This window comes from Fundulus heteroclitus, chromosome 15, assembly GCF_011125445.2.
Source record: "Fundulus heteroclitus isolate FHET01 chromosome 15, MU-UCD_Fhet_4.1, whole genome shotgun sequence".
Taxonomy (NCBI): domain Eukaryota; kingdom Metazoa; phylum Chordata; class Actinopteri; order Cyprinodontiformes; family Fundulidae; genus Fundulus; species Fundulus heteroclitus.
Window position 1 is genome coordinate 9,964,162 of NC_046375.1, and position 25,161 is coordinate 9,989,322.

The 25,161-nt window shown below is 40.7% G+C and overlaps 1 protein-coding gene across 2 annotated transcripts in view; it reads left to right on the forward strand.

Moving 5' to 3' along the window:
* Nucleotides 1–514: 514 nt before the first annotated feature.
* LOC105929541 (pleckstrin homology domain-containing family G member 1) overlaps nucleotides 515–25,161 on the forward strand; it is a 54,109-nt gene continuing 29,462 nt past the window's right edge. The window contains exon 1 of one of the 2 annotated variants that reach the window (XM_021318880.2): nucleotides 515–791. Coding sequence is in view for 1 of the 2 variants with exons in the window: in XM_012867377.3 (XP_012722831.2) it covers nucleotides 11,670–11,679 (10 nt within the window). In the remaining variant the exon portion in view is untranslated. Of the gene's footprint in view, nucleotides 792–11,203; nucleotides 11,680–25,161 lie in introns of those variants that run through there. The other variant, XM_012867377.3, reaches the window with a different exon arrangement.

Genomic DNA, 25,161 nt, shown 5'->3' on the forward strand with positions numbered 1-25,161 from the left:
ACGAAAGTTTAGGTTAGGCAGGAAAAAGTCTCTGAACTGCTTCTCCGTGCAGTGTGACCCACTTGTTGGTGTATTTTTGGGGGGGCGGTTAGACAAGACAGCTCATCCGCGTGTAGCCCTCCGTATCTTGTCCTCTTTTGCATAAGTGTCACTTGTTTTCCTCAGCCGTCCCACTCCTTTTTTTTTTTTTTTTTTTTACCGCTAATCACTGTTATTTCGCATTAACAGTTTGTCACCGCTGCTCATCTTCCGCTTAGCCTTTTCAGCAGGTTGTCACAGTTTCAGTGACAGCTCCGCTTGCGTTTTCCAGTGTCACTTGTGTCGCCTGCAGTGCTGGCAGCTCTCCAGGTACTTGAAGCGATTGCACTCTGTAAAGTGAGGGAGGATGGATGGAGCAACTGGCCATTTGGAAAAGAAGAGAGAGAGCGAGAGAGAGAGAGAGAGAGAGAGACAGAGAGACTAGTTTTGCAGCAGTAATTGGTCAGGAAGTGGGCTGCTTGGATGTGCAGGCTTTTTGCTCTCTGTCGCTTCCCCTCCCCTCCCAGTGGGCAGTCAGTTCTGTTGCGTTGTTTCCATCTGTTCCCCCCCCTTTGCTTTCCTTTCAGCGTCTCTTTCTCTTTGTGCTGACCCAATATTGTAGAGGTGTGGACCAACAAATGCAAGAACTACCTCCTTAAGCCATTTGGCCTTATTGAAACTTTCCAGATATTTGGACATGGATCTAATACGCGAAAGGATATGGGGATACGTTCAACTGAACAAAGGCTAGCTGCGAGAATGGTCTCTCAGAGGTGAGTGACAGGTTGTGCGTCTGTGTGACATCAGTATATGTTAAAAGGGACTGTAAAATAAAGTGTCCTCGGTGGGGTTATTGACTGCAAGGTTCGAGATTTTTTTGCTCGTTAAAAGAAGCCGGGTCTTTTTTTTAATCATAACTGCAGATGCTTGCTGCCACCAAAGTGAGGGTGACCAGCAATTACGCAGGCTAAAGTTTCAATTTGGCAAAACTCTAATGGCACCTTTGTCTACTCGTCCAGTTGGGGCGACTTGGCCGTCTGTTGTTGTCTGTGTTTAAGCCTGGAGGACCTGTGAAGATGTGTGTGTTTGAAAAGTCAAGGACGAAGTAATGAAAAGGAGGCTGTGTCGCTGTTGGTGTTCCAGTTTGAGTTCTTAACTTAAACCTTAAACGCACTTCTTAATTCTCATAAAAATGCATTAACGTTTAACTTAAAAGACCTTTGAGTTTCAAAATGATGCTCTGTCTGTACAGATGATGTTTGATTGGGTGTGATTGTTGGTACATACCTGGCAGATGGTTGATTTTTAGGGTTACTGCAATGATCCTGTACTCTTGCCTGCAGTGTTTGTGTGTGTGTGTGTGTGTGTGTGTGCCCATTTGTGTGTGTGTTCTCCTGTGTGGTGTGTCCTCATTTGAGGAGTCCTAAGTGGAGCACCCAGCTTTCTGAGGGACATAAATATAGATACAATATGGTAGAGACTCTTTTATCACCACCCACATGATGGTGCGTTACAGCTTACGGGTTTCACTGTTTTTAAAGTTTCTATAAAACAAGGAAATCTCATATTTTAAAGGATGAGATGTTGTAAAGCTATATCATTAGTGTTATTTATCTGCTTTTTGAATTATATTGTCCTTGAGTTTGATTACTCTGAGGTCTAAATTCATAAAGGTGAATAGGTCATTTTAAAATTTAGCATTGAAATCTATTTTGTCTACATAGTTAAAATCAAGCAACATAATATTTTATCAGTATTGTTTGAGTGTCTCATCACTGGCCACTTCATCAGATATGCCTTGCTGGTACCGGGTTGGAACCCTTTTTTGTCTTTAGTACTGCGTAGCTTTTTATGGCAGAGATTCTTCAACATGTCTGAAACGTTCCTAAAATATAATAGTAATAGTATAGTAATATCATCTTTATTGTCATTGAAACATACATTACAACGGAATTTGTTCTCTGCTTTTAACCCATCACTCTTGGGGAGCAGTGGGCTGCCACTGTGTGGCGCCCGGGGAGCAATCTGGGGTTAAGGGTCTTGCTCAGGGACCCAGAGTGCAGGTGCTGGGGATTGAACTAGATTTTGGTAGAAAATTTGAGGTTGAGTGCCTTGCCCAGGGGCACATCGACATGTGGCCAGGGGATGCTGGAATCGAACCCACAACCTTCTGATTGCCAGACGACTACTCAACTCAAATTCGTACCCTACCGTCTCAATGTCACAGCTGAACCTAAGACTCATCGGATGTGGTGCTGGCTCACAGGAATGCATTTATTAATCATTTTTGCCGTCCCATGGTTGAAACAAGTTCTATACTAGGACTTTTTTTAATCATTATCTACCTATTGTCCTCTGATCTATGACACCTACAAGGCTTTTTTTCGTCCCAAAACTCCGGTTCACATTTTCTCAATTTCCAACCTTTCTTTGTGAAGCCTTGAGTTATTTGCTCGTGAAAATCCCAGTAGATCAGTAGTTTGTGAAGAATTCAAAACCATCTGGTCTGGCAACAACCATGCCACGTACAAATAAAGTAGCTGGTGAGCATATGTCCCTAATGGAGAGAAATCCCCCCTGTTTGGTCTCTTTTCCTGGACTGAGACCCCAGTCCTGTATTTTAATCTAAGGCCAAACACAGCTTCCTCCGTATATCCGCCCCACATGCTCATGCACACAATGACTGTGTATACCCACGCAGGCTGTTGCCTTCCACCCTAATACACTATTGTTTTCATGGCTAATGCCACTAAATACTTTTATTCTAAAATGAAGAGGCCATTAACCTCCAGAAACAATAACATATGATAAGCCACATGGGTTTCTGTTTTTTTGACGCTCTGTGTTTCTTGCTGATCATTTATTTTCCACTTTTCACGCCTAACCCACTGTGAACTGTAATAAACCTATATGTTAAATACTTTTCCCAGGTTTTGCAATAGCCGCAGCACCACCCTGCTCTATCTTTGGCTACGGCTGACCTCCACCCCCCTTCCCCCCCTTGATGTTGCTATGCTGACGTAGCTGCTCAGGGTTTTTGTCTGTGTCTCCGTTGTTGTTGTTTAGTCTGCTGGAATGGGAAAGACACTTCTTGTTTTCCTCTCAAGCTCCTCTGGCAAAGTCAGAGAGATTATTTTTTACGTAAGCTGTAGACGGTGCTGCAGTCGGGTTGTTTTGGCCTGTAGGACTTAGAAATTCCTGGACTTGTCCTGGCCCTGCAAGTGGACAGCTGCAGCCAGAATGGAGGCCGTCCAGGAATCTGGAATGCTCATAAATATGGAAATGAAAGGAAGTCAGTATTAAAGTCATAAAAAGTAGATTTCTCTGAATTAAGAAATAGTATTTGCATGAGCTAAACCTGCTGTTTATTCATCACCCCCGACGCTGGGTAATTTCAGAAAGTCTTTCCAGATCCAGAACAGTTTCTGGATCTGGAAACTTTTCATTGGAAACACTTCTGATGAGACAAACATGTGATCGATCACACTAACAAAAACAATCCTAATAGGGCTGCTTTGGACCCTTATTGTGATAAAGAAAAGCTCCCTAACTTCAGTTTACAGGAACTGGCGGTACAGCAGAATAAATACCCACTTCTGGGACTTGGCTTTGGACAGTCCTTTCTTATGTGGATGAAAGACACTAATTTGTAATTTAAGAAAATGCTGCTCTTCTGTAATACTATTGCAGCAGTAAATCAAACAAAAGGACATTTACTGGGACACCCACTTGAAGGTTCGGGTTTGGGGGGGATCATCTATTGGTTGTCCTACATCTCAATCACTGAGACGTGTTCATGTAATGCCATTGTGCGAGCACGCTCTTTTTGGTTTCCTCTTGGTGGCTGTGTACGTCTAGTGTTTATGTGTCCGGTTAGCTTCGGTGTTATCCGTTCGTTGTAGCTCCACCGCTCTCACCGTATACTTTGAAAATGGCAGAGAGTCGCAAGAAGCGACCTTTCTTACCAGGTTATGAGAAGAAGAGGAAAGCCTCAGAAGAAAGAAATGAGACCAGAGTGTTTTTGTGAGATACTTTCACATGAATCCCCTAAGAAGCAGAAACACAGGAAGGAGGGTCTTGCGCATGCAGTTATTCAAAAGTTTGTTGGGCGTTTCTTACCTATATTTCTGGAAAAACCGTTCACTATACCTTTAAGTTACAATTCCAAAACAAGCCCCACCTCAAAGTATGGGCGCCTTTCTCCGTAAGTGGAGATAACTGTTGTACTAAACTTTTTTTTAACTTCTAATAGTTTATTTTATTAAATCAGCTGCACATATCATCTTGTACAACCACTGTTGGTGTGCTACCATTACCATGCTTGAAAGAAAAACAAGAGAAATCCATATCACTTTGAGGAGCTAATAGTCGTTAGCTTAGTCAGGATGCAAAATAATTAGCAACTTAATGTGGTTTTAATGACTTGCACACAGTAAAGTACGAGTGGTGTGATCATAGATCCAGGTTTGGACTTCCTGGCTAAATGTAATGTAGCATTAGAGGCTTGTTAGCAACATTGTATGCTAGCGGCATGGAGAGAAGTCCAGGATTGTTGATTTTGTTAAATACAGCAGGCGCTTTATCGATACAAATTCAAAACATATATTTAGGATACAAACAAGTGCAGCCCTGGCCATTTTATGTTGTTGCTTAACGACATATTTTTAGATACACACACACACACACACAAACACTGAATTCAAACTCAGCCCTTTATTCAACCACATTTTTACCCATAGCTCTGAACTCTCACGCATTGACCGTGTGACACACGCATTTCACTAACTTCACACGCTCACACGCAACACATGACATTTCACACGCAAACATGGAATTTCTCACGCATAAAAATCACAAAGCCCATCTGGGCTGCGGACGACAAAACTCCGCCTTCTGCTGAGATGTTTCGGCTTCTTTCACAACTTGTGGCCATCAGTAATTCCTGCTGCAGTTCGTGTTAACAGAGCAGCAGGAAGAGTGATCAGAGTTATGAATAATTTTAGTCTTAACAGTGGTGAAAGTGAGCCGGTAAGGTCCTGTACTGCGTATGCAGGAGGAGGGGAGGGGGCGGGGGGAGCTGCTGCCAGATGACCGGTTCATTCAGAACCAGTCATGGCTGCACGCTGGATCATAAAACAGTTCTGCTAACCAGATGCAGTTTAAAAAGCCACTTAGTCTGTTTATAAGTTTCGTTTTTATTAATTCTACATTTTTTAACTACTTGCACCGTATTTCTGTGCCTCAGCGCTTGCTCCTCTCCCTCCCCTCCTTTCCCTCGGACCAGGTGCTTTTATCACCGTTCACCAATTAAAACGTGAATCACTACGTTTAATGTCCTCACATCGGTAGGCGCATTTGTTGTGGTCTCTTGTCATTCACACAGAACAATAAACCGTGCCAGCCGACATGAGTTTTAAAAACGGCAAAGCTTTGTCTTAAGCAGAAACGTGCCTCTACTCAGCGCTGCGTTCTCAGACCAGTGTGATGCGTTCGCGAGCGTCAGAAAGCTATGGTGCATTCAGGAGCATGGGACATTTCTAATTTACAAGAAAAGACACATAAAACCAAACAGAGCCCGAACCGTAGGGTCTACCCCCACAAACTATATATCAAAACGTGCGTCTCGATGCTGTGAAGTGTGCTATTTGTACTTCACGCCATTTCCAGTTACCATGGCAACGAAATTAGCAAAAAACCACCCCAAAAAACCCCATAGGAATGAATGGAGTCGGATAGAAAGAAAGCCTCAAAAAACCTCCAAATGACCATTTTCAACGCTGTATTTTTTTATGTTTTAATCCATTAACTGAACAATAAAGTATTAATACGTCTCTTTCTCTTTTTAACAAAAGTAATACATGTCTACTTCAATGTCTGGTGGGATAAAAATGTGATGGAGTTGACTCCACCGGCTCTTCCAGGGTCCGGTTAGCCCCGCCCCCAACCAAGCCCCGCCCCCAAATTAGCATAATCTCACTCTTAACTTTTGATAAAAGTTGAGAGGTCTGTTTTTACCAAAATTGCAAGTTTTTAAAAAATGAAAAAGAACGCATGTTCTGTGAACTCTGTGAAGGGGGCGCAACGTTCTGGGGTCTGTGTTTGTGATTGGTTATGACCGTAATACTAACCTACATAATAGGTTAGAAAGCAAAAAGAAGGGAAACTGTTCTATTGAACTTTTTTTTTACCCTTTTTTTTCTATGATGGATATGCATCGATCGATCGACATATATTGTTATTGAATTATCGTCCAGCCCTAGTTTTACCATCTCCCTGTGTATTGGGAGAAGACAGAGGTGATCCTAAAAAGAAGAGGGGATGCTGTCTCTTATAGTTTTCCGAAATATGATGCAAGTTTTAATAATTTTGAACTGTGTTTTAAGGAATGACCAGTGTAGAACTGTCCAGTTCAGGTCCAGTGTATTAGACTTTGATTGAAAGATGATTAAATGCAATCCTGAGCATGTGCTAATATCTTCAGATCTTGGGTCAAATTACACCTTTAGTTACTACATATTAGTCATATATTAGTCTGTATGTTTGTGTTTGCTATTGGCAAAAAGTGCACCTTTTAAAGCTGAATTTAACTGTGCATTAGCTCTGTGTGAGTGCATAATAAGAAATGTTGTGTGTTTGCAGTAAGACATACACACTGGTAATTAATGAATGTAATGTGGTTAATATGGAGCTTTATTAATTATTCTTCATTGATTAATTACTGTTATGAGGGGATTTGTTTTTTAGCAAAAGACCAACCTTTTTTCAGTTTCCTCCACATAGGCATCTAGTTATTGTAGCTTAATACTTACTGATATATTCAGGTGTGATATGTCATCACATTTTCTCATTACCGCTTAAACATTCAAAGAAATTACTTAGGATCGTCTGTTCAGGAAAATACACTTGCTTATAAGAGATTTGACAGAAAATCAACTTCTAGGAAGCCTAAATTTACAAATGCTTTAGTTAAAACCTTGCAGTTATAACATGTTGAATATCCATTCACCAGTCGTCTTTACCTGCTTATTCTCGCATTGGCGTAGGGCTGGTGCCGTGATTGGTTGAGGGTCAGTGTACGCCCAGGACTGGTCACCAGTTACAGTAAATGGGATGGGCTATGATGTAAAATCTATAAATAGATAACACTTAAAACAGAGGGAGAAATCGCACTGCTTTAACTTCCGACTTTAACAAAAATGTCCTCAGTTTGTTTCCTTTATGTCCAACATCAAATTAAATGATTAATTTCTGTTGATCTTACACAAGTTAATGCGTTAAATACAATGTCAAAGATGATAAACTTTATAAACCATAACAAAGGTTTACACAGAGCTCTGTTTTATTGTTTTTGTTCAGGATCTTTTACCTTGTTAGATACTGGTTGTGTGTGTTTGGTTTGTTGTCTGCAGTATGAGACAGAGGAAGGATTTTTCAGCCACATAAACTTCTCAGAAGAGGAAAAAAACAGACAAAAACAGCTGATAAATTCAGACATCACACATTAAAAAGAAAATCTGTGAGTGATGATAACACTGGCAATATAAAGAAGGACTATGTATTTTTTGCGTGTGTGCAGATGATCTATCTCTGCATTGACAGTGTCACAGAAGGATGGGGAAATCATATGTGAATGACCCCTCCACCCACAAACACCCCCCCCCCCCCTCCCCCCATTAGTCACAGTCTCCCTCGCTTTCCGGATGCATCTATCTTAATATTCACACTTCCCTTGTTACCACAGAAACACTTAACCTCCTGTATAAACTGGAAATTTGAAGAAGCTGTCAGACTGTCTGAGCTGGAGTTGGAACCTGATTTCACACTCTTACGCAAACACACACTCACACGTACCGCCAACTGCAGTAACGAGCTTTAAATTAGTTCTCCGCCTCTCTGTGGGCTTTAAGTCCTCCTCTGTTTAGAGCACAAGTTAAAATGGATGGGGGGGGGGGGGGGGGGGCATGTTTATTTTTGATCACAAAGGCGGGCTAACATTTCTAATTATATGGTTTACAAAACTATTGGAAAACAAATTTTATGAGTATACTAATAACACTTTTTTACATGGGGATGAGTTTTTTTCATCGTAACCAACTTAATACCACATGCATTTCAAATTTCAACATACTCACAAATCATCAGCTCTTCCTCTGGATGAGGAAGCTGAGTTTAAGGATGTTTGCCTCTATGCCTTGTTTTAGCTTGTCACTGTTGTCTTAGGTGGAATATGAGTGGTATTGGCACAGGAAAAAAGTAAAGTAAGGTACTACAGGTACAAATAATTTTTGGGATCAACTTTATTTAAGGTAAACATTTAAGAAACTTTTATTTATTTTTTTCATCAATATTTTCAGCACCTCTCCCTATTAATTCGTCTTTAGCATCAAATCATGCGGATTTCAAAGCTCAACATCTTTCACCATTAAAATTAGTTCAGCTTTATTTCTCGCTTCGAAGAGTTAAGGCTTCGGGAGCAACCGCAGGTCATCAGATAAGGGGTTTCTGCTGTAGCCTCATGTCACCAACAGGTCATGCGTGGCTGAACTGAGGAGTTTTGAAGATCCCTGTGCGTGTTTGCTAAGCTTGTGGTGCTCATTATTGAAGGCGTGTGTGTGTGTGTGTGTGTGTGTGTGTGTGTGTGTGTGTGTGTGTGTGTGTGTGTGTGTGTGTGTGTGTGTGTGTGTGTGTGTGTGTGTGTGTGTGTGTGTGTGTTTCAGCAGGGAAGAGGTTGCAGGTGAACCATTTGGATTCAGAACAGAGTCTGAGGTCTTTCGTGGGTCAACGGATCCTCTGAGCAGAGAGGGGTCGTGATTCTTAGGCTCTGTTCTGTTTGTGTGAGGTTGTAATGGCCTTCCAAGGGGGAATCTCTATCACGGCGCTAGTTAAGAAAAACAAGGCTGTTGTAGGACCCCTTCCTGCTGAGACCAGTCCTCATCTGCATGGGGTGGGGGGAAAACAAATAGTAAACGCATTTGCTTTGGTGAACAAGTCTGAGAGCTGGGTGTCTAACATGTGTGATTTTTATTTAATTTTTTTTACATGTGTCATCTTAACGGGACACTCAGTCTGTCCTGACTCATTAGTGTTTGCAGAAGTTAAACCCGGCCTCCCAAACTTATGTACGCTGCAGCCGTTTCTCGTTAACTGTGACCATTTAAGAGCATGAGTCAGTCATTTGCACAAATCCATCAGAGTGTAGACAAAAAAACAAAGTAAACTAATTTTTTACAATGAAATATGCTATGGTGTTTTTTTTTTACTTCAACACAAGCATATATGATAAGGACACAAAAAGTATTTTCTGTACTCTTCCTGCCTTAGCTCACTGTCTTAATCTTGTATTAGGGGCTAACCTGGTTAGATTTTCAAAAAGGCAGCCAGTGCTTTCAAATCCACCATGTTGCATGCTGGACAGAGGTTGAAGGTTCAAAATGATAAAACAGAGCAACTTTACCTTAGTCCATGCAACCTTCCTGTGATCTGCTGAAAGTCCTCCTCTCTCTCGCTCCCATGAAGCAGAAATGAACCACAGACACGTTTTGACATGTTATAAGAAAATAATGTTTTTGTATAGCTTGTTACACGTCCATGAACGTTTAAGAAAACATGAACACAAATCAACACAATAGCTACAAAATTGGACAAATTTAAAACTTTGCTGCTTTAGTCATTCACCTCGATAATATTTAAACTTTGAGGGTGTTTAGCTCCTTTTATGTTGGAGCTCTTTCAGTCCTAAATTAGTTTTTCACGGCTTGACAAAATTAATTTGTGTTGTGTGAGGGCGTGAATCTCAGCAAATGAGAATATCGAAGTATTGAAGAAGTTGTTTATTAGCAGCTGTAAGCAGAGCTGGGATCTGACTCCAAGTAAAGATTCACGTGACGACTATTAATTTCTTTTTTATGGATTTTTGGGGTTTTCTTTGTGCTGCCCAGTGCTCGGTCCAGCCTGCCTATGATCAATGACTGTGTTTAATATTTGTGTTCACAAAAAAACTAAACCACTGAATGGTTAGATTTTTTTTTGCCCTCACATCGTCCAGCATTGTTTTGACAATTCAAATACACTGTTACTCAGACATTTGGTAGTTTAAGCAATTTCTTGACTTTTTTAAAGGTGACGTCAGAGATATTGTTGTGTTTTTTTTATTGTATTTCACTAAATCCCAAAAAGCTTTAAATCTATTTAATCAGCACTTCTTGCAAAATTCTTGTTTGCTTTTTGCAACTCAAAAAATTCCACCAACTTCTTTTTTCTTGTGCTCTCAACCCACCATTTTGTTTTTACTCAGCAAATAGTTTATTTACTGAATTAAGTAAAATGAAATGAGCTGGTTATGGAAAAACTGTTTTTACACTCTGATAGCCCAAATTCTTTTGGAAGCTCAGTTAAAACTGACGCAAGGTTTAAAACAATCGTTGATGTCGACATCAAAGCAATTTTCGTGTCATATTTGGAGTAAAATCTCAAATTTGGCCCCGCTTGATTCTAAAGTATTGAAATCCTGCAAACTTTATTCGGATTAATAAGCAATGACGAAAAACGTCCTTTCTTTCTTTGGCACTCTTTTTCCTTGGGAATGTTTTGTAATGATTCTGTCCTGCTTTTATTCTCATGTGCAACACAAAAAGCGGTCGGATTTCTCTCACTGGATGAGGAGCTTTTGTCCAAGCCGGCTGGCGGCCTATTGATCACTCATAACCCCCTCTCCTTCGTCTGAAGTGTGGATCAGTGTGCAATACAGGCAGTTGTGCACCAGCAGCAACAGTTCAGCTGCTCTTGGATTGTCCAACAGACACACATAAAAAAAAAAAAAAAAACTTTTCCCAGCTGTGGAAACTTTTAAGCAGCAGCCTAAAAAGTTCAGTTCTTGGTAAGACTGGTAATGAATAAAAGAACTGAAAGCTTGACAAGATAAAAGGGCAAAAATTAGAGCAAAGAACGCACTTAATGCGGGACTCCCGACTCCTTGTAATTTGCTAGAGAGAGAGAGAGAGAGAGAGAGAGAGAGAGAGAGAGAGAGAGAGAGAGAGAGAGAGAGAGAGAGAGAGAGAGAGAGAGAGAGAGAGAGAGAGAGAGAGAGAGAGAGAGAGAGAGAGAGAGAGAGAGAGAGAGAGAGAGAGAGGAGGAGTCAGGGGGAGGGGAATACCCAGCAGGGAGGGGAGCATGAGAGAGCAGAGGCCATTCACTTTGACACACACATACACACTCTCCAATGCAAACACATGAACACTTCCAGGCACACACACACATGCACGCTGTGGATGCAGGGCAGAGGGAGGGAGACAAGCTTTCAGAGACAGGAGCAGAAAGAGGAGATCACTGGCAAGCTGAAGAGAGCGAAAGAAAAGAGCTGGAGGAGTGAGTTCAGGAGAAAATCCCAGCCTTGGTGTGTGAGCTGTTCTGGGTCTTATGTAGGACCAGACCTCACACAAACCTCCAGAAAAAAAGAGAAAAAAAAAAGAAGAAGAAGAAGAAGAAGAATCACAATGCTTTGGAGAATTTGGAAAGTCTAAGGATTGTTCTTTGCTGGAGCTGCTAGAAATAATTTTTGAAAAACTCTGGAGATGTGGCCTTCTGCGGCAATCTGAGCTTGCTCGACATCACTTTTGAAAAACAATTTTGCTTTCATTTCTGTTGAAGCCACAATGCCTACTGGTAAGAAGGGCAATTGTCCACCTTTTATCTTAAATATGCACTGACGGGGTTCTGATGTCATGAGAATAGATATTTCTGCCTGACATCCTGTTATGAAGTTACACATGGTGATACATTCCTGTAATATATTAATGTTTTTGTAACCACTGTTCCTAAAAATGCCTAATTTTTCCTCTGTTTGTTTATTTATTTTTGCAAATCTTAAAGTACACATGTGTTGCTTCCCTCTTGCTGCATGTTGAGATGCCATTCGGCAGCCTGTGACCCAATTTAGAGCCTTAAAGGGCAAGCAGCTGGCGGCAGGCTGCACATGGGTATGAAGCAAAAAAAAGGAGAAGGGGGGGAATAATTACTTTTTTTGCACAGACTCTTTGGTTTTGAGGTGCTGTAGACAATGGAGGTCTCCATTCTTCTCCACCCACTCTGCATGTCCACTGGGAGGGGAGGGGTGCCCATTCTGAGCACATAGGTGCATGTGGTTGGTTGGTTGATTGGTTGGTGGTGGTGGTGGAACCCCAAAGAGGTTCCTAGATTTAAAAGTCTCTCACCTGAGGGACCCTGCAGCCCCAGTAATGTCAGAAACTGAGGCTAGCTTGTCACAGTTGCAGGGAAGACGGAAGGGTGTGAACAGCAAACTTCACATGGGTGTCCCGTGGGCGTCCCGCGGGCGAGTACGAGACTGTGGGTGTCTTAAAATAGGGACGGTACGCGGGTGGATGCTTTTCCCACAGCTACATGGCAATAACTACACTGCGCATTCCTGAGTTGTGTTTCTGCAGTGTCAAAAACACAAAAAAAACTTTGTAGACTTTAACGTCCGTAGGGTAGCTTCCGTGCTTTAAACGTGCTGTGGTTCTGTTGAGCGTTTTCACTTTATTATGTGAAAATGTTGTTGTTAATTAGCTCACAGGCTGCACGCCTGTGTTTACTTTGGTTTTATGAGGCCATTAAAGCCCAAACGTATGCTAAAGGTATAGATCAGTGAGACGAAGCTCTGTTAAAAGGTTACGAGCGGTTAATATCCCCCTTGGAGTTGGTAACGCTCATCTTAATTTAGTGTAAATACGGATTCATTGGAACAGAAGGCTGAAACTGACATTTCTGTCTTTTTAAAGCAACCCTAATCTCAGAGACATCCAAGCAGTTTATGCTAACACTATGAACCATCAAACCGTCCATTCACCTTCGACGGCACCAACAAACTAATGGTTATTTACACAGGAAATTAAATTTGAAGGCGGTACCCCACCAATGATCTTCCTGTGTAAAATACCACGTTCTGACAAGGATACATGTAAAGACTTTTTAGTCTTGATATAAATAGTAAAGTGGTGTCAAAATCAAAAATATCCTAGCGTGAAGAGTATTTTACATTTACATTTACATTTACATCAAGGGGTTGCTGTGTCCAGAAATTCTTCTTATGTTTCCATCTCAATATGTTTCACACAGGAGAATCGTTGGTGGCACGCCGGCTCCAACCTCATTGTAAATAATCATTGACTTCTGTAAAAAAAAAAACTTCTGTAAATAACGGTTTAAAAGCAATGTTTGCATAAATTGCTGTGATCCTTTAGAAATTGGAGTTAAGACAGAAATAGATAGCCTATCTAAGACTGGCCATCAGCTTCAACCTCCTGGTCCAATGAATCTGAATTTATACTAAATTAAGATGCAAGGAGAGTAATTAAATATATTAACTGCTTATGACATTTAAACAGAAACAATTAGAAAGTCCCAAACTATCCGTTTAACTCGTGCACATATTTACTGTAAATATCTTGTAGCTATAATGAGTGCTTATACTTCATTATGTCAAATTTTAGTTGTTAATTGATGCGCCAGCTGTACGCTGTGTGTTTACTTTGGTTTTATTAGGCCATGAAAGCCCAGGATGACAAAGTTTAAAGATCAGTCTTCGCCAGCAGCAATAATCTTCAAAGAAGGCCTGTTTTCTCTTCCACCTCCTCTTGTTTTACTTCAGCAACATTTGCATTCGAGTAAATTCCCAGAACCCGTGCAGTTCTTTGTAGGTCTCGCGGTGAGTTCAGTGGAAACCCCACCCTGTGTCTCCAATCCTATGTTTCACTTCTCTATATGTCTCCAACCCCTGGCCCCTTCTCTTCGTCTGCCTCGGCTCTCTGTATTAAACGGGCTCCAGTGTGAAATCCAACGCGACACTTTAAGGTCTTTAGCGTCAGTTGCGATCAAGGCTGTATCTCTATCCGAAATGGGGACAGACCTGAAGTGGGAAAGGGAAGCTGGGACACAGTGAGGCTTTTGACTTGATATCGTAGTGTTGTTTGATCCAATAAACTGTCGGAAAGTTGGGGCTTCATTAGGTAGATTGGTGGGGTTAAAGCAAAAGGCAGAATCCATAATAAAAAATGTTGAGTGGGGAATGGAAGAGAGGAAAAAATATGGGAGTGGGTGGTGTTTGACCTCTGGCCTTCTTTCTCATCTTTTCTTCCTACTTTAATTCCTCTGGGACATCTACCCCTCATTCCTCCCTCTTACTCGCAGTTACTCATGTCCCCGAGGTTAAAGACGCTGCCAAAGTGAAAACAAAGGCGACTGCGCCGCAACTGGTTTCAGTTATCCGTTCAGAGTTCTTGGGTTTCCAGTTGGAAACATTCAGGATGGTCAAAGATTGAGTTGCCATCTGGAAGGCGTACCGTATAATAAACAAGAACTCGCTTGTACTTTTGGTCGAACTACTTATGAGTTGGGCAAAGTGTGTTGTCAAATCCTGTCTGGTGCGCTTACTCATTATGTTTTTTGAAAACATGTCTTTTCCTGCAAAAGTTGGTTGTTTCCAGTTGAAAATTCAAGGATGTATCTGGATTAACATGGAAAGCTCATAATGAAGGAGTTTCTTCCAATCGTGGCTTTTAAAATGGTATATATCGTACCAAAGTAACAAATTCCAATCATCACTGGAAGGAAGACGAACACAAATCCTCCTATTTGGGCTCTGCCGTTAATTTACCATGTTTTTTTTGTTTTTGTTTTACTTCCCCAATATTTGCTTACAGCAAATGGTCTCTTTTCATAAATCTTCTCAGTGGGAAAAGTTTGTTTGGATGTCCCATAAACTTGGAAAGGAAAAGGTCTGTGCATTGAGCCTAAGAGAGAAAACACTGGCCCTAAATGTGAACGTGAGTCACCAGTACCCACATGATGTATAGGTTGGTCGGTGGTTATTTTCTTTAACAGAAAAGAATAGGCATGGTCTGACTGTAAGGAATGTCTGGTGGAAGCCATTGGGAAGTTGGTAGGGTTCCTGCTGAGAAATGCCAGATGTGTTTTGCGTTTCATCACAAAATACGATGATGTAGGAAAAGAATGACAGGAAGGGAGAAAGAAAATGATCGGAAGTCGGTTCTTGACTGACTGTGAGTGGTATGCGGGAATATTAGAGGAGGTGCGAGTGATTAAGAGTGAAAAGAGATTTATAATTGATGGAAATACCAGGGAAGAAAAGGGCCTTCAACTTGTTGGTGTGGTTTGATGTCTTGGCCTCTCAACACTGAGGTTGAGCTGTCGTTTGAACGGGAGATTATTTCAGTTTCTTTATGGCTAGCTTTGGATGTTGGTTGTTTGGAAAACTCAGCTGTTTTGTGAGAGAACGACTGATATCAGAAGTATTGTCGTATATTTCTGTTTTCTGAATGGAACTCCAATAAAGAGGATTATTTTGTTCGTTCAGGAATCCCGGTATCAATAAGTAGTGGCTTGTATGTTTCTGCAGGCTGCCAGTGTTTGGGAATCTCCAGTCTGTCTTTGAAGAATTTAATTTAAGGAATATCTGCTGAAATAGCTGCAAAACCTGAAGAAAACTGCAAGAATTTGACCATAAAGCTCTGCAGCTTTTCCACGACTGTCCTAGGAGCTCCTGGCCATGTCCAAGTAATTTGAAATCTCCATGCAACAAAACGCTTGATCAAAACACATGTACGGTGGTTATGTCCCAGCATTCCTGGCCAGGAATTTAATATGTCATCCAATTCTTTACTTCCCTGAATGTAATCCCAAAATGGCATGAAAAAAGTGACCACGCTGAATGTCCACAAAGAGGAAGATAAGAGTGTATGCACAGAGAATTGGTCATCTAACTTCTCCACTTAAATGTAGAGTTCTCATAAATGTACCAATGGTTTGTTCTGTGTGCCTAGTTTTTTTAATTTAGATTAGATTAGAAACATATCTTCTGTCTTCTTTATGACTTTTGACACACACAAAGGGATTTCTGTTCATCTCTTAGGTTTTTATAGTGGTTGAGATGATTTTGCTTTGTGGTCTGAAGTCGATCTCTCAAGTCGTCATTCTAACTGGGATATTCAGGGTTTTGGATCCAGTGTGGCTGTGTGTAGTTAACATTCATGTACAAAAAAAAAAAAACAATTAAGGAAACATTGATTGATTTTTATTGCCCCCACAATCATTTGAATTCATCTTAAATTGTAGGCCAAAGTCTTGATAAGAACTCTGAGCTGCGTGATGATGGTTCCCCACAAGGTTCCTCACACGTCTTCCTTTTCCTCCTGTGCTTAAATGCTTCATGTGGATCATTTCCATATATTTCCAAACCAGTGGTTCTTTGAACATTTACCATGCAAATTCGGCATGGAACCTGCATGAATGCAAGCCTGGGCCACGGGACTTTGCTTGATGCACATCTGCCTCTTCAATGTTTTTTGTCGGCCTCTAAAACATTTCCTCTCCAGCTCTTTCATTTGAGTCTCTTGATGTAGCCAAACCAAGCGGGTATTTTCTCAAGTGGCTGCCTTAACAGGATGAAGTTCCCTTCTTTGATATTCCCTGGACTGTGTTTTCTTGCCAAGGGATACACCCTGGGAATCACGTGTTTGATGTTTGTTGCTGGAGCCACCATGCTACATATTGTCAGCGTATTTCTCCTGCTAGAACCCAGTGATTAAAGGAGCCACTTGACTTTAAATAAGCACTGGGAGCAGTTTTGCGCAGTGACATCTGCCTATAAAGTAATGTTTTGACGAAACTGCTTCGCAGTTTAAATGGCTTCATGAGATGTCTATAACAAAGCGCTCTCAGAGCTTTTTGAGCTACTTGTGAGGCCCCCCGGGGGCCGTAAAGAGAGAGCAGTGCTCTCAGCTGTTTGCTGACCACTTTACAACAAAGAGCTCTTCAGGTGGCTGTAAAGAGTCCGCCTGAAGTGAACCGGTTAAGTTTAGCATGAGTCGTTAAACCTGGCTGGACTGGTAGTGAGGCTTGTCCGGCTGACTTGCACCAGTGGAGGGAAATCACTGCGCTTCTGTTAGAGCAGCTACAAGCCGGGACACTGTGAGTCTGTTTGTCATACTGGCACTCTTTGGAAAGGCAGGGTTTTTTATGCAGGTCTTTTGATGCTGAAAAGCACTCTTTATGATTTTTTTTTTAATTGAGAAAGTAAGAAGCTTTATATCAAAGACATTTCTATGCACTTCATTTTTGGGAGCTTTGAACGTTTATTTCTCTGCACAATTTAAAGATTATCCATGACTATGAGGCCAACTTATACAGTACAAGTCAGGAACAACAGCGTCCGCAGTTATTAATTCTGATGTCTCGCTCTTAACGCCGTGAGTTAACCCTCCTGTTGTCTCGTGATAACCAAGATGTTTATCGCTTTATCTGGAGACAGCCGTCTCCTGTTTTTTATCCCGAGAAAAACCATGTTTTCTTGCGATCACAAGATAATTATTGCGAGAGACTGAAACGTTCACCGTTCAGTATCAGCGGGAAGATAATCCGCAGCAGTAAGTCAAGTCATACGCGTGCGATTGTTTCCGGCGGCGACGCTCCTTAATGTGGTATTTTCAGCTCAAATCAGCTGCAGCACGGCTCTCCTGATAAAGGAGAATACGTTTTCATCCATCCAGCTATCCATCCATCCATGGAAATGAAAGAGGCCCAAACACTGCGTAGCAAGTCTGGCTACCAGTAACAGCGATTGGCTTCTTGTTTTCAGCGACCCCTGTTCTGACGTCTAGTTTTGCAATGTTTGATTAACGTCATCAAGAATCAGCAGAATTTCAAGCTGACAGGACTCTCCATTGAGGAGTGCTTTGACATTTTTTTGTACAACTCTAAAGTCAGCATCGACTCAAAATTTTAGAATTGACTAAAAACACAGAAATTGTTTAAAAATATCCAATGGTGAAGATATAAAAAAAATGATGGAAATTGTCTGATAGCCAAGTCCAATTCTTATGCAAGCCAGTTTTACATTAAAGATTATTTGAAAAAAAAAACATCAGCATCTACCATCAATGCTTCCAATTGTATATATGATGCTGTTACATATTGAGTCTAACAGTGCTTAAAGTGTGTAAGATGTTCACACTAAATTAATTACAAACTACTTCGCCAATATAACTACTACAGGAGCCTCGGAGTATTATAAGTCTGACAGTGTAAACAGGTCCTTCGTGTATTAGTCACTGCTAATTGCTACGATCATCATGTGAAATGTTTTTTGGCACTGTAGTCAAGTCTGCTTGTTTTTTTTTTTCTAAAGTCGCTTGTAAATTCTATGAGTCATGTTTTTTTGGGCTCATTTCTGAAGGTGCAGTTGCTTATTTAGGCTCTAATATAAGTGCCTATAAACACCAGTAAAGAGACCGGGCCAGTCTTGCTGTTGTACTACAGACAGTCAACGGGCCCGCCGATATCCATCAGGGGGAGAGAGGCGAACAAAACGACCCGTTTCTGCCGAGAGGAGAGTCGTTTCTGAACTACACTGCCCTATTTATAACATAACACCAAACATAAACTTCAGTGTTATATTAAATAACTTACATGTCCAGCAGAAAGCCTGCAAGTTCTGAGTCCACATTCCCTCAGAATTATCTCCACTCCACCGGTAATAATAGCTGCACCGATATAGATATATTATTTTATCTTTTGTTGGTTACTTTCTATTCCCTCTCGCTGGACAAAGGGGTGGGCCTCCATTTCAACAGAAAACGTCAAACAGAATGATTTACGGTCGTCTTTGCTTGTTTATACTCCTCCACCACCAATAGCGCATCTTCAAATAGGAGACAGAAAGGAAAAACCGTAAGGCTGCTAGTTTGTCCTCTTTCAGCTTCTGAAATCAGAAATAGTGACACGACATGGCGCCTCCCAGTGGGGGTACCAACACCTATGTATTTATTAACTACCGATTCTAAATAATGAGAACGCTTTCCTTTTTGATGTGAGGTTATTAGACTGCGGCAGAATATGTATTTATAAAAGCAAATACTTGATTTTAGCTAATTAAAAGTCACATTAGTTACACACACATTCCCTTTAGATTTGTATTCTAAATGTGTTGAAAAGGTGTGTGCAATTTAATTGCAATTATTCAGTTTTAAGATTAAATTGTTTTAAATTACAAACATCGAAAAAAAAAGTAGACGGAACCCAAGATCAACCATACGTTGCAGGTTCATTCAAGGAATATATTCTGAAAGTTGGAGGTCAGTAGGACAAATGTGTGTCTTTGTAATTTCTGTAAACAAACTATCATTCCTAGAAATGTCTTCATTCACAAAAAGCCTCCTAAAATACTGTAGTACCCAGTTTTGTATGTAGTGTGATAATGTTGCCACTGATATACAGAGAAAATAGAAAATGAGACATGGGGTATGTGCATAAGGTTGTGTTTTGTTGTTTTTCTTTCTTGGGATATATAATACACCGTTTCTCGTGGGTAAAGCCTTACACGTTTGCATAATTCACACAATACCAAAATACCCCTTTGCTACATTTTTAATCTTTAGTCAGTCACATATTACGACTTTAAAATTTGCTTTGCCATCTAAAGATAAAGAGAAACACTGATAGGAATAAAGAATTTGTTCTCTTAAGATGATATAATTTGAAATGCATTTTTAAATACTGCTTCCATCAGATTCTGCACAGACTTTCTTCTAAATTAGATTATCTAACGCCACAACCTCTTCAAGAATATTGAGTGCAAAGGTTGTTTACTTTTGTTACTGGTTATTACTATATTGAAGTTAAATCAACTCTAGAACGATAGTGCACATAGTTGACTAACCTTGTTTCCTTTTCAGGCTTCTCATAAAATGTTTTTATTAATCCATTTGCACACATTCCACTAATCAAAATAAAGGATTCAGCCGTTTGCACTTTCACTGTTTGCCAGTCTTCAGTCTGCTTCTTTCTGGCAGTCAGGGTTTGCCTTTCAGCCGGGCCTAATGTTGAACATATGAAATCCTCGCTCTTTGTTTGAGTTCAATGAAAGCCAGAGATTGAGGCCAGGTTGCTGAGACACTCGCTGTATTCACTCTCTGTCTCTCTCGTCTGGCAGGAAACACCGCCCTCACACACACACAATCCTTAATCCTCGTGTGCACGTGCGGAGACAAACAACATGCACACACAAACGCGCACAGAGAAGCAACAGTCCCGGCCTGCATAGTTAGGGCCATAATTAGGGATCATTTACAAGGATCGAGTTGAAAATAATCTGGACAGCAGGTAACTGAATCCTGGTCATCTTTACCCTGTGCCTGTGTGTTTGCGTTGCGGTCAGACTGGTTGATGTGTGCATGCGTGAGAGGGAAAGGAGCCGGTTCACCCAGGAAACGGACAGGGTGTGCCCCAAACATGAAGCTGGAGGGTGGGAAGGAAGGGCAAACACAAGACGGGGCAACCTCTCTGTGGCATTTTTTTTTTTTTCACCCGGATTTTAGCCTGCGTGTTCAGGACGCTCAGATTTGTGCATTCCTCCGAACAGTAATTATTGGTTGATAGGACCATTAAGTAATCAGCTTGGGTAGTCATGTTTTTGGCGTGATGAATAATAGGTAATTCTTTGTGAAACATGCCACGCAAGATTTGTCAAATGGCAAAGGAAATGGGTAGTTACCTGTTAATATCGCCGAGGGTGCATTAAAGATTTTTTTTTTTGTCCTTTCTGATCTTTGATTGTTGGAAACTGGGTCAAGTCTGGGATAGCAAACATTCGGAGGACACAAAAACAAGCAGCAAATTCTCTCCATGCTTGTCAAACCAAAACTTTGGACGCTTGAGGTCTTTCCTGGTTTTCTTGGCGTCACTAAAGCAAAATTCTTGGATGCATCTGTGCCTCGGACACTCTTTTCAGCATTTCTTTTTATGATGTGGATTTCAGGACCCGTTGTTTTCCTTTTATGGAGCAAAGCAAGAATTTTGGTTATATTTCATATCAATCTACCAAAGCTTGGACAACCATGATGTCAATAGCCATCATCGAGTTTCCCTTGACATTCAAACATAAGCCTCTACTAATACCTAGTAATTTAATTTTCAGTGATTAAAGAAAAAACAAATACTGTCAGTTATCATAAGGAATGATCATCAAACTTTGCTGTGAACAATATTAAGATATGACTATTTTAAAAACAGAAAAAAATTACTGTAAATTTATTTCCAGTAATGTTTTTACTATGATTTTCACAACAGAATTAATAAACATACGGGATTTCACAAAAAGGAGTCAACTTTAAATGGAAATGACTATTTTCTGCAATTGCTAGAGACCGTTTTATAAATGGGGGAGTCTAATGGAGAATGCCTCATCTGTCTTTGTCACAATCCATAGAACAGAAGACAGAGCAGCTTTCATCAGTTCTTTTCAACTTATAGAGTAGTTCTGAAATGTATTGCTACAGATACCAAAACACCTGTGCCAGGAGTGAAGTGGAAATATTTAAAAGTCAACTTTTTAACTATGACACATCCGCGCATTTAAAAAAAACTGAACACAGAGGTAGTAATGCCGTTGCACTTACGTGACTAAGACAGCATTTTCATTCTAGACCAAAATGCCTTCTACTTGTCATCAAAAAATGTGTAATTTTGAATTCGGTGTGAAATAAAAATAAACACATCAGCCTTGCTATTTTTTTGTTGCTTTTGTATGTTTCTTGAGAAGAACTATTATGAAAACCAATGTACAACAGATGGAAAAGGACACTGTGACTCTAGAGGACTGAATGAGAAATTATTTTTGCCATTTTTAAGAACATTGGCAATGATTTAAAGCTTTAAAACATCTGATGAATCTAGACATTACATTGGCCTTTGTGCCAAAAGAAGTGTTTTTGGCTAGAACAGCTTATACCCTTTTTGTTTCCAGTTATGCACCTGAAAAATCCATGAAATCCATCAAATGTTAAGGAGCAAAGCCTCTGTGTTTCTCTCTCTTTAAAAGATAACGGACTTGGAGAGACCCCTACTTTGAGGGTCTACATCCAGAATATAGTGCCAGGGAGTATGGCAAGGGGTAATATAGGATTTGATCAAATAACTCAGATGGGACACTAGAGCTTCTTCATTTCCGTGTTCAAACTGTGATCTTCTCACCAGAGACCCGTCCAGCTACAGCGGCAGCTTTTAAAAACAGGTGTTGCTGTAGCAAAAAGCCTGTTTGAAAAGGGGGAGAGCTGGATTCTTTCTGCTTGTTCTCAGTTTCACGTTTCATGTTGTGAACCTGAACCTGTGATCTCTAGTGCTTTGATGTGAGAAAAAGGTTGAGGTTGTGCTCACGCTGCTGGCAGAGATGGTCTTGCTGCGCTAAAGGCTTCTGGGTGTCCCTGTTGCCACAACACGGCAGCAGATACTACAGCAGGGCTACTTGCCTTGGTGAGAAAGACGGTTTTTCCACTGCCTTTTTTGAGAAGGGAACCTTGAAAACCGTTATGGGAGCATTAATTGGCAGATTTCAGTTTGAAACGTTAAATGTTTAGTTTTACTTCAGTTAGGCTGACTGTGGGGCCCTTGTAGGCTGGTAACTGGTATTTCAACCGTTTTCTACAAATAGACACCGTTATGAAGCAGTCTGAGGCAGGCTGCATGCCAGAGAGACTCCTGGAGGTGCACATGTCGTTGAAATACTGCTTTCCTTCATAACTTGGAGTGCTCTTAGCTTGCAGTGTTCAAACAAATATACACACACGCGAACACGTTGTAAATCAGAAACGTTCGGTTTCTTTCATGTTTGTTTTTCTGAGGTGGTGTGACGACTACTTTCTGTTTTTTGTTTATCAAATGAAAAAAAAAAAGTATTTTGGAGGAATTGAGGATAGATTTCCAAGGGGCCCCAGATGTGTTGGGTGGTCAGTTAACCTGAGATCATTTGGACTGCGGTCAGGAATTAAGGTGCTAAACAGATGGATCCTGTAAAACTGCTAAAGCAGCACTCGCAGTTACAGACAGGGAGTCGTTCCAGCATTCATGCTGTTTTCATTTCATTTGAATACCAGTATCTCCAGGTGGCTGTTGGACCTTAATAATAATATATATATATATTAGGCTATCCTCATAACATAGTCAACCTGATCATAATTAGGGATCAACTCATTAAGGCGCTCTAACATAGACTATGCATTTACCTGCTGGTAAATTCACAATAAGTTAACTATATTTTCTAAAAGGTTTATCTAATTTAACTCTTTTGGCTAAATGTCTAACAACAACCTGAGTCCAAAATGACAAGGTTTTGTCTTGCTATGGAAAAGGGACAATAGAAAAATGGAGTTCTGGCCTCGACCTTCAGCAAAATAAAATATAGTGCAGCGTTAAAAAGCATTTATATTGTGAAAAAGAAAGAAATTCATAATTTGTGTTTTTGTGTTTGTTTTTGGACTTTCTGGACTGATTTTCCACTCCGCCACCACTCAGCACCGTATCAGCTCCACCTGCTACAACTAATTAGTGTCAATTCTGCTCACCTGATTCCTCATTGTTTTGTCTGTGTTATCCCTGGGACCAGTCCTCGCCCTGCCCTCGCTAGTGTCTTTATTAGTGCATGTGTGCACCGCCTGGAAAAGAGCTTCTGTTGGGTATTTTGTGATGGGCTCTGCTCACGTTGGGAACACGTCAGCGGCTTCAAGTCTGATTCCGTCTGTTCTAGTTTGGCTCTGCCTGCAATTCTTCAGCACAAGTCTACGTCTGGCTGCATCTCATGATCAGTCCTGATTCTGTCTGCACACCTGGTCTGGTTCTGCCAGCAACCCCACCTGCATCCTCCCTTCTCCTGCCCATATCTGCCTGCTTACGTTGGCATCGTCTCTCTTTTGTAAAAATAAACATTTTAAAAGTACCTCAGTGTCCGGCTAGAATATCAGGTTCCCTGACCACCATCCATTACAGAAACAGGCTGTAAAATATTTTCACCTTTCATCTGGTGTCACCCTACCGTATTTTTTGGACCATAAGGCGCACCGGATTATAAGGCACATTTATATTATTCACAAGTGTGTAATACCACTCCCCCCCTCCGCGTACACACATGCTACCTGAGACAGAGAGCTATTTGTCTCTGTGGGGAGGACAGAGTAGTTGGACTACGCTGTCTGTCCTGTTTCTAACATAAAGCCAGAATAAATTGAACTTTTAACTTACCAGGTTTATTGTTGCTAACGTCGTACTCTGGGAGCAAGCTGCCATACATGAATGTTCTTCTAGTTTAGACATTACAGTCAGGCAGTCTTGTAGACAGCCCAGGGATCCGATCAGGTAGTGACAATGTACGGTAATGCTCTGAATATCCATTGAACGGAGCGACTTTGTTGCTAACCAAAGTCATACTTACACATTGACAGATTTTTGAGTGCGTTTTACCACATAAAATTGGTCAATAAGCACAACAATTATGGTAATCTTACATAAGGTGCACCATCAATTTTTGAGAAAACCTAAGGATTTTATGTGCGCTTTATAGTCCGAAACATATGGTAATTGAACACTAGGCAAGAATTGTGTGTGTGTATATTTTGTGTACATAGTTTACTGTACTATATAATAAACTCTTAGAGATGTTACAGAGCACATATAAGAAGCTGCAAGCCACAAGGAGAAAATATCACCTTTTATCAAAACTATATTCAATATCTAAATGGGTTGCCGTTTGGTTTGCTGCTGATTCACTTGTAACGAAAAGCTCCTGCATTGGTGATTTAAAAACAAGCTGGCAGGTCTTTAACCTCCAGTGTGTCATTAATACTAGTCATATCGTTACATAGCGGCTTTATATGGCGGCTTACTATACTCATGGTTGTGTCCTTTTCTGGATAAGAGGGATGATCACTAGGGACGTATGTATTTAGTGCTTGAACCTGTGAGCGACATCTGTTCCTTGACCCTTTGATGTGAACATCAAGGGTGCAAATATTAGGCCTGCTGTTGGAGGCCTAATATCTGCAATCTTTTAAAGTTATAGTGTTCTGGTTTAAAAGGTGACACACATTATAGATGCAACTCACAGCTCCAATTGCTTGGACATTAAAAATGTTGTCTGCATTTCAGGAGGTTGGGTGAGTTTTTGTTATTTAGGTGGTGGTGTTATGTTATTTTTTTTAATGTTCTGTTATATACGGAACATTACGGTTAAAAAACAGAAAACATTTTGCAGTTTTTAGGGGGCTCCACCTCTTGCTTGTAAAGTCCTGTTCCTACAGAGCAAGA